The sequence below is a fragment of the Mastomys coucha genome, unplaced genomic scaffold (genome assembly GCF_008632895.1).
Source record: "Mastomys coucha isolate ucsf_1 unplaced genomic scaffold, UCSF_Mcou_1 pScaffold18, whole genome shotgun sequence".
NCBI classification, from domain to species: domain Eukaryota; kingdom Metazoa; phylum Chordata; class Mammalia; order Rodentia; family Muridae; genus Mastomys; species Mastomys coucha.
Genome location: NW_022196900.1, coordinates 73,638,905 through 73,649,077, shown reverse-complemented (window position 1 = coordinate 73,649,077; position 10,173 = coordinate 73,638,905). Strand labels below are relative to the sequence as shown.

Sequence of the window (10,173 nt, the reverse complement as noted above, 5' to 3'; positions counted from 1 at the left end):
GGGGGGGCTAGAGGCTAAATAGGTGCCAACATGGTGTTACTCATCAGGGAGTGAAGTTCCTATGGGAGTGTGTCACCAGTCGTCGAATTCCTGGAAGCCATGGCTGCATCATGGCCGATGAGATGGGCCTGGGAAAGACACTGCAGTGCATCACATTGATGTGGACACTTTTACGCCAGAGCCCAGAGTGCAAGCCGGAAATCGAGAAAGCAGTGGTGGTGTCACCTTCCAGCCTGGTGAAGAACTGGTACAATGAGGTTCAGAAATGGCTTGGAGGGAGGATCCAACCTTTGGCCATCGACGGAGGCTCGAAGGACGAGATAGACCAAAAACTGGGTATGGAGCCTTAACAAACATGGTTGTACTCATCCATCCAGGTTTTTTTCTTATGTGTTACTTGTGGGCAGCATTGATGGCAGTGTGGGACAAGTGGGGAAATTGCCATCGGAAAACAGCTGAAATACAGACAATTCTTCCTAGGCTGTGTTAACCACAGCCTGTTTTTGTTAAGCCATCAGTCTGTTTTTCTTTATGATCCTCTAATGTGTTCTCTGCAACCTCTCTGTTGTAGAAGGATTCATGAACCAGCGTGGAGCTAGAGTGCCTTCTCCCATCCTCATCATTTCTTATGAGACTTTCCGCCTGCATGTTGGAGTTCTTAAAAAAGGAAATGTTGGACTGGTCATATGTGACGAGGTACTTAATTTTTGTAGTCTGGGTGGGAGACAATCAGGATGTCAGTCTTCACTAATTATTACTGCCACAGTACTCCAATAATTATTGGGGAATGCTAAGAACAGAGAGTGCCACACTGGAGGGGACAAGTGAGTGGAGAGTCTATGACACCTATTTGCCAAAAGAGGGATGAAACAGTGCATCCCTCATAATTCCAGCACTCAGGAAGCAGAGACCGATGGATCTCTGAGTTTGTGGCTTGGTTTACTGTAGTGAGTTCTAGGCCAGCCAAAGCTACATAATGAGACCCTATCTCAAACAAAACTGAGGAGAGTTTAGGTACTCTGGGCCAATTGGTATTTTTCTCCCTCTAAATAGTAATATTGAACTAAAGAAGGAGTTTGGGAGGACTGGAAGGGATTAAGATGTGTAGTGAGAGATGGCACAGTGTTTAAGGGAGTAGGTTTTAGAATTGTTAGAGACCTTTATTCAGATCCTGGCTCTGTCACTTAAATGTAGTGTGACCTTATACTCAAGTCATTCAACCATGGGAGATGCTTTTTCTGCATCAGGAAAATAGTGATCATATCAGCCTCAGGAGTATTGTGGAGATTTAGTAAATTAGTTGGGGAAACTCTTATCTCTGTGGCTGGTGTCTCCTAAGCCTTGGTAAGGCTGGTCTTTATTCTAGGTTAGGAATGTTTGGATGATTAGAAGCACAGAAAAGAAAGTCTGGTGTTTACATAGTATGGCACAAGCCTAGAGTTCTAGAAACTCAAGAGGTTGAGGAGAAAGATCGATAGTTGATTGAGGAGGAAGAAGATAGGGGCTTGAGAGATGGTTCAGGAGCAGAGTGACTCACTCACTGTGACTGTTGTGTGCTCAGGGTCAGGTATACACAAGAGTCACATATATCTTACCTTAGCTGCTATATACTTGTATTAGGAGGGATTGCCTATCAGGTATCAAGAAACTCATCAGACAATCAATAACAGACTTTTCATAAAGATAGACGGCTGACTGGGAAATAGCTCATGACTAGCAAGTGAGGTCTCCAAAAATAAGCTATATTATCACCATGTACGGTGACTGATAGGATCCTGACCTAGGTCGCAGAGTTGAGGATCCTGACCTAGGTCGCAGGGTTGTATTAGAGAAAGCAAGCTGACGCTCTTGTTCCCTGGGAGCATCTAGGTTTGTTTATCTTGCCATGGAGCCGTGTTCTTGCCTCAGCCTTGGGAGTGCTGGTTTCCAGGCTGGGTCACAGACCTCGCTCAGAAGCTGCTTCTTGTTGTTGTTGTTGTTTTCTTTTTCTTTTTAATCTGATAGTAATGATCATACCTATCTGGAGCCTCACTGACTGGTCCAGCAGGAGCTAGAGTTGTCTGTGTCCGTCCACAGAGATTCACAGACTAATGTCCATTCATTAGATTTCATCTAAGTTCCTGTTATGGGCCAAGCCTTTGGGATTCTATGATGCCATTTTTTCAGGAAGCTGAATTGTTGATGCCCACTAAAAGTTAAAATTTTATATTTAATTCTTAGATGAACCTTAATTTCTTTTACATTCAACAAATAGCACTGAGTAATATTTTGTGCATGACTATATTCCGTGAAGTGAAAGTATTGTAAAATCAAATATGTAGATATGCTTTAAGATGTTCATGTTCTCCGGGCAGTGGTGGCACACGCCTATAATCCCAGCACTGGGAGGCAGAGGCAGGCGGATTTCTGAGTTCGAGGACAGCCAGGGCTACACAGAGAAACCCTGTCTTGGAAAAACAAAACAAAACAAAACAAAAAGATGTTCATATTGAGGGCTAGAGAGATGGCACAGTGGTTAAGAGCACTGAGTTCAATCCCCAGCAACTACATGGTGGCTCACAACCATCTATAATGGGATCAGATGCCCTCTTCTGGTGTGTCTGAAGACAGCGACAGTTTTCTCACATATATAAAACAAATAAATCTTTTTTTTTTTTTTTTTTTTAAGAAATTCATGTCTAGTTGAGGCTTTGTAATTAACAGTGGATGAGAGGCAAGATACACAGTGCACAGACTTGGGAGTTAACAGACCTGGATTTCAGTTATAGCTCTGTTAACTTTCATAGTGTGATGGAGGAGTGGGTGTTTACCTAAAAACTGAACTTTCTCATTTCTAAACAGTATAATTTCCATTTGTTGTATGGATTGTGAGGGAGTCAGGGAAGAGTCATTTAATACCATCGTCAAAGGCAGATGGACTAGAACAACTGATTTGTTTGTTTATTCTTTCACTAGTAGTTGAGGTTGTTTTGTTGTGTGTGTGAGTGTATGTGCAAGCATGTAGCTTTCCCAGCATGGAGCTGAGAGGAAGCTGTGTTTAGAGAGACCATTGGGTTGCTCTGAGAAAAGAAAGTCCTTTTCTATCTTCTTGAAAACAAATACTTTCAAGAGAAGTTAAAGAGATGGCTGCAGGGAGGACAGGTTAGGGAAGAGCTATAGAACTGTGAAGGGAAGCTCTTTGTGTGTATACATATATACACACACATATAGTATTATAATATTTAATATTTGTTTAATATATTATATATTAAATATTAAATAACACGATGCATATTATACAATATATTATGCAATTACATGTAATATTAATTATATATTAACATAATTATCATCTAATAAATAATCACTATTATATTACATAGTTGTTTATTACACATAGTAATTATTTAATATATTATATTTAATAATATAATATATTTTAGCTATATGAACTCTGCCTGAAGGTGAGGTACAGCTGAGTTCTCTTAGCATCCATGGCTCAAACAAGACATTGAGACACCCGGCTCTGAAAGCTCTGGGTTAATTGGACTGGCAGGGAGGGGCAGGATTCCCCAAATGTCTGTGAAAGATTGAGTGAGTAGTAATTTGAAATGGAAGAATAGGAGGGAACAGAGGGAATCCTTGCTCTTTTGGAGGTAGCATTGGTCTACCTTGTGAGCCTAATACCTCTCTTCAATCCGTTAGGTGAAGAGCCTTATGCTGGCATGCCTAGTTCCTGCAACGTTAGGACCTGTGATGTTTTTACTCTATCTGCAAACTTCATTATTGTTTAATTTTATTGTTTGAGAATATGAAATCATCCTAAGTGAAAATTAATTATCTTGCAGGGCCATAGGCTGAAGAACTCTGAGAATCAGACTTATCAGGCTCTGGACAGTTTGAATACCAGCCGGCGGGTACTCATCTCCGGGACCCCCATCCAAAATGATTTGTTGGAATACTTCAGCTTGGTGCACTTTGTAAATTCAGGCATTTTGGGTAAGCAGTTCTGCCTGCTTTGTCTTTAGAGTGTAACTTCAGCTACGAAGATTAAGGAGACATTATCAAATTGGTTTGGATCACTAGACACTCTTGTAGAAAGGCTTCTCTTGTCCGAAAGTAGCCAAGCCATAGCTAAGCTGATGCCTGTGTCTCAGCGCCTGAGAGATGGTGGCAAGAGGACCAGGAGTTCAAGAACATTCTCAGCTACATAGGGTGTTTGAAGTCTATCTGGACTACACTAGACTCTTTTCTAGAAAAAGAAAAAGTAGAACTAGGCAGTGGTGGCGCAGGCCTTTAATCCCAGCGCCTAGGAGGCAGAGGCAGGCAGATTTCTGAGTTCGAGGACAGCCAGAGCTACACAGAGAAACCCTGTCTCGAAAAACCAAAAAAAAAAAAAAAAGAAAGAAAGAAAGAAAAAGTGGGTCAGGAGCTAAAGCTGTTGGATGACTTTAAGTCATCATTGACAGTGAAGCAACTCAGGAGGACCCATTTGCGTCTTGTGAAGAGGCGGTATTAACTATGTAGGGGTAGTTAGATTATGTGTGATATATGTTATTGTGGGCGCCTGTGTGTTGTAGGTCTTTTTGACTGCTCTCTCCTTTAGTTTTTTAAAATTTTAAGTTATTTTTAAAGGATTTTTAAATGTATTTTTAAAAATTTGTATCTGTGTGACTATTTTGCCTGCATGTATGTATGTATACCACCACGTGTTTGCCTGTTGCCCGGGACCTCAGATCTCCCGGCACTGGAGGTGTACAGGCGGTTGTTAGTCACCGTGTAGGTTCTGTGAACTGAATCAGGGTCCGTTGCATGAGGAGCATATGCTCTTAACTGCTGAGGCATCTCTCTAGCCCTTTATACTTATTACTTTTAATTATGTATATAAGTGTGTATCTGTGTGTGTTTGTGTGCATTTTGCAATTGCTCACAGATTTTAGAAGCGTGTTAGATCCTCTGGAGCTGGAGTTTTAGTCAGTTGTCATCATGTTTGTGTGTCTATATGGTGCTTTCCAGAGGTGGAGTTCAAATATCTTTCCCAATTGCTCTTGGTCTTCTTTTCTTTCCTTTCTTTTTTGGGTTTTCTCTGTGTCTTTGCCCTGGCTCTCTTGGACCTCTCTGTGTAGACCAGGTTGGTGTCAAACCCAGAGGTCCAACTGCCTCTGCCTCCTAAGTGGCATTAAGAGTGGAATCTGTATATGAATGAATGTATGCTACTGTCTCACACATCTGTAGGTCCCAAGACAGGGTTTCTCTGTGTAGCCCTGGCTGTCCCGGAACTCAGAAATCCGCCTGCCTCTGCCTCCCAAGTGCTGGGATTAAAGGCATGCGCCACCCCCCCCCCCCCCCCCCCCCCCCCCACCCCCCGCTAGGGATTGATTCTTGTTAAGGCAAGGGCTTTCTTGTTTCTGGTGCTCCTGTGTTCTTAAGCTTTAGGCGATTCTCCTTTCTCTTGCCTCCCAGCTCCCCATAGCAGTGCTGAAATTACAGATGTGTGCCATTACATCTAGCTTTTTTCATGGGTTCAGGAGATGGAATTTGGATTGTGTGGCTTGTATTGTTAATGCTTTTACTCACCAACCCATATCCCAAGCCTGTGTCTTTATCGTATAGTTGGAATTTTAGTCCATATACAGTTACTGTAAGTTTTTTTAATTGGGACATTACCATCTAATTATATTTAACTACTCAAGTCTTCCCAGCTTACTGCTTGATTCGTTGAATCAAAATTGCCTGATCAGTGTTGTTCTCAGCAGGAAGGGTAACTGGTCACAGGTGGTCTGTCATTAGCAGTGAGAAAATCATTCTACCTTTACATGCTTTAACATTCAGTTCTCTCCTCTGTTTAGGAACTGCCCATGAATTCAAGAAGCATTTTGAGTTGCCAATTTTGAAGAGTCGAGATGCTGCTGCCAGTGAGGCAGATAGGCAGCTTGGGGAGGAACGTTTGCGGGAGCTCATCAGTATTGTGAATAGGTAATAGCCTCAACTGTGCTTATCCAAATGGCCTTCCAGGCCATCTGAGAACTGCTTACATCTGTGGGCTTGATCTGTCTGGAGCCTTTAAAGATTGATGTTTGAGGGCAGGAATGGGATCTGTACCATGAACTGTCACTGTATAAATGACATAGTCACACAGGGTAAGTTCTCCTTTGAGTAGCCCTGTGGCCTGGTTTTGTTCTCTCAGCCTCCTGAGGAAGCTCTTCTGTGGTTCAGTTAGCCTTCCTGAACAAGACGCATCCTTGTTAGGGCTTCCGAAGCTTCTTGACAGTTGCTTTTCACCTAAAGCTTTAGGCTTTCTATGTGTACATTAGTTGTGTGGTGGGTTAAAGAGCTGAAGAATTTTAGTGTAGTTCCCAGGCTAAAAGTGCTTTTTTTTTTCCCAGTGGGTTTCAAATGAACCAAGGTCAGATACTTTCTGGACTCCCGTTATTGGTATGAACTGCTGATAAATTTCATTATCAGTGTTCTGCCCTCCCAACTTCATGGCTACCTCTTCCTACCAATTTTAGATAGCAGAGTTATTGTGTCTTGTGAAACTGCTGTCCCTCCTCCCCCTGTCTCTGTTTTTGAGATTATATCTCATGCATCCCAGGCTACCTCCCAGAAGATGGGATTTCAGGCATGTGCTGTTGTGCCTGACCCAGCATCAGGAGATGCCTCTCTATTCTTCCTGGTTTACTCAGGGGATAAGGGCTTGATGACTCTGGAGTTGTATAACAGCTGGTGCCTGTGCAAATGCAGATAGGAGCCTCCCAACAAAGACCTATAATTGAGGCACTGGAGAGTTGAGTTGGCTTAGTGGTCAAGTACACTGGTTGTTCTTGAAGAGGATTTCTGACACTTATGTGATAGTATCTATAACTCCAGTTCCAGGAGAACCAGTACCCTCTTCCTCTATCTGAGGGTACCAGGCATGAACACAGTGCATTGACATACATGCAAAAAGAATACTCATGCAATTAAAAAAAAGGGTGGGGGCGAAGTTTGTGATTCACTTTTTTTGACAGCTGCAAGGTGAAGGGAGACCTTAGCTTTTTTTAAAAAACCAGCCAACAAGCTGAACGGAAGGAACAAAAGGCATTGTCAGTTTAAGCTAGGCAATTTTGAAGGACTTTGTTCCCATGATTGAGACCCTGAAATAAACAAATAAATAAATCTCATTTGAAATTATGAGTCTATGGTGTATCTCAGAAATGGTAGGTGTGAGCTACTATAAGTAGAGTAAGTCTGTTGTCCTTTAGCTCTTACTCTAGTGCATCAGTTTCACCTCCCTCATGCCTTTTCCCGTTTCCCCTAGGTGCCTGATACGGAGAACATCTGATATCCTCTCTAAGTATCTGCCAGTGAAGATTGAGCAGGTGGTTTGTTGTAGGTACTAAACTTGCTTGAAAGGTGGACAGTGAGTGGGTTAAAGCTTAGCTTCTGGAGTGTGGCTGAATTTCAGTTCTCAGAGTATCTCTGTGTGTGCGCCAGTCTTTCCTATTGAGCTACCTGCCCTTTTATTTTCAGGCTGACACCCCTACAAACTGAGCTATACAAGAGATTTCTGAGGCAGGCTAAGCCAGAAGAAGAATTGTGTGAGGGCAAGATGAGTGTGTCTTCCCTGTCTTCTATCACCTCCCTAAAGAAGCTGTGTAATCGTGAGTGTACCCATTCCCAGTGTCTTCTGTGTGAGTGAGCAGGGAGCGGAAACTCTTGTGAATAGGCCGTGACCTTCACCAAAACTTCTCTAGAGACCCCATGGAGGCCACATGTGGACTCTTCTTGATTATACCTTTACATTACTATTACACTGTCTTCTGCCCAGTCCATCCTTGATGCCTGAGACGTGTGTATGTGAGTGATTGTATGCACCCATCCTCTTGAACAACACTAGGCAGAAAGAAAAGTAACAGATGGTGGTTCCTTTAGTTATTGGGAGAACACTGTAGTGAGTGATGGTGAGGTTTCCAGATGATACTGGCTACACCCTGTGTGAACTTGGGAGGGTGTACCCCAAGTGAGTCTAGTTGTAAGAGAGGCCTGTGTCAGTGCCAGACACTCACAGGGTGAGCATTGAAGTACAAGCTTCAGACAGTAAAAGGTGCTAGCATTTTGATATGGATTGGTTTGGTTGATTGCTTTTTTTTTTTTTTTTTTTTTTTTTTTTTTTTGGTTTTTAGATCCAGCTCTAATCTATGACAAGTGTGTGGCTGAGGAGGATGGCTTTGAGGACACTCTGGGTATCTTCCCACCTGGTTATAACTCTAAAGGTGTAGAGCCACAGTTGTCAGGTGAGCCTTCCCAATCAGCAGATGGTCCGTCTCCTTGGAGGAGGAGGCTAAGAGGTTACTTCTGTGTTGAAGCTATCCTGTCTGAACGCAGGATGTCAAGTATAACAACCCTGGGCCACTGGGATGACCAATTGTGAGGACTGACAGTAGCCACTCTTCCTAGGTAAGATGCTGGTCCTTGACTACATTCTGGCCATGACTCGAAGCCGTAGCAGTGACAAAGTTGTGCTGGTGTCTAATTATACTCAGACATTGGATCTCTTTGAAAAGCTGTGCCGGGTTCGAAGGTAGGGAAGAGCCTAACCAGGCTGGCTAGCAAGGGGATGTGTCTTCCTCACTGGTACTCTAGGAAGACGATTAGAGTTTTCTGATTATCAGATATTTATGAAGGTGTGGCTATATGAGGACTTTCTCTTAACTCGTGGCTGTGATAGCAGTAGCTCCATCTTTACACAGACCAGAATTCCTGCCCTTCTCTTAGGGAAGCCTCAGACTATGCATGAGTAGCCTCAAGCATGGCTAATCTAGTCTTCTTGGTAGCCTTAGTTCCAATTGATTTATGCTTCTTGGGTCTTGATATTTGGATCTCCCTCAAGGTACTTGTATGTTCGCCTGGATGGCACGATGTCCATTAAGAAGCGAGCCAAGGTTGTGGAGCGCTTCAATAGCCCATCAGTAAGTGATAAGTGTTGACAGAGAAGCTGTGTGGTGGTTGTAGTTCATTGCTTTATTTTTGTTTTGTGTTCTGGTGGGTGTGATAAGATGAAGCTAATTAGTGATGACAGGCTTAGGAACTGACTTTGTGGGTTGGGGAATTGAATGGTAGGCAGACCAACCTGTGGTCCTTAGTGTGAGTTTAGAAGAGTGAGAGACATGTTGGCTGAGCTGAGAAGGATCCCAGTTTGGGTTCCACGTGTGTGCACCCTACTCCCTCCTTTCTTGTTTCTCTTCTTCCCAGAGCCCTGATTTTGTTTTCATGCTGAGCAGCAAAGCTGGGGGCTGTGGTCTTAACCTCATTGGTGCTAACCGACTGGTCATGTTTGATCCTGACTGGAATCCAGCCAATGATGAACAAGCTATGGCCCGAGTCTGGCGTGATGGTCAAAAGAAGATCTGCTATATCTACCGACTGCTATCTGTAAGGATGGTGATGGTGGTCAGAGTAGGGGTGTGTCATGAAAAAAGACCATCTTAACTGTTATCAGTGTCATTTTTTACTCCTGCCTTTAAGATTTAATTTATGTGTATGAGTACACTGTCGCTGTCTTCAGACACACCAGAAGAGGGCATCGGATCCTATTATAGATGGTTGTGAGCCACCATGTGGTTGCTGAGAATTGAACTCAGGATCTCTGGAAGAGCAGCCAGTGCTCTTAACTTTTAAGTGCTAAGCCATCTCTCCAGCTGGTTTTTAAGGCTTTAGTAAAGATCATCTTACTTTCATCCTTTCTAGTTTTCTTTTTTTTTTTTTAAAGATTTATTTTATTTTATGTGTGTGAGTACACTGTAGCTGTACAGATGGCTGTGAACTATCATGTATGTGGCTGCTGGGAATTGAACTCAGGACCTCTGCCGGCCCCACTCACTCTGGTCTGCTTGCTCTGGTGTAATTCACTGTAGCTGTCTTCAGACAGCACCAGAAGAGAGCGTCAGATCTCTTTACGGGTGGTTGTGAGCCACCATGTGGTTGCTGGGATCCGAACTCAGGACCTTTGGAAGAGCAGTCAGTGCTCTTATCCACTGAGCCATCTAGCCAGCCCTCTAGTTTTCTTATACTCACATATTTACTTTACCCTAATGTTTCTAGAATCTTCCACCTTGTCCAAGAAATCTTCCTGCCTCAGCCTTCTGAATAACTGACCCTCTTTGTTTCTCACCCCATTATGACCAGTTTGTTGACTTTGTTCTTGGCTTCTAG

At 43.1% G+C, this 10,173-nt stretch overlaps 1 protein-coding gene across 3 annotated transcripts in view; it reads left to right on the top strand.

The window, feature by feature from the left end:
* Positions 1-10,173, top strand: part of Rad54l (RAD54 like) — a 29,161-nt gene that overhangs the window by 17,851 nt on the left and 1,137 nt on the right. For all 3 annotated transcript variants that reach the window (XM_031378263.1, XM_031378262.1, XM_031378264.1), the window contains 10 exons: positions 48-336; positions 572-696; positions 3,828-3,978; positions 5,829-5,955; positions 7,280-7,354; positions 7,492-7,622; positions 8,145-8,255; positions 8,419-8,542; positions 8,852-8,930; positions 9,214-9,393. In XM_031378263.1, the coding sequence (XP_031234123.1) occupies positions 48-336; positions 572-696; positions 3,828-3,978; positions 5,829-5,955; positions 7,280-7,354; positions 7,492-7,622; positions 8,145-8,255; positions 8,419-8,542; positions 8,852-8,930; positions 9,214-9,393 (1,392 nt within the window). The remainder of the gene's footprint in view (positions 1-47; positions 337-571; positions 697-3,827; positions 3,979-5,828; positions 5,956-7,279; positions 7,355-7,491; positions 7,623-8,144; positions 8,256-8,418; positions 8,543-8,851; positions 8,931-9,213; positions 9,394-10,173) is intronic.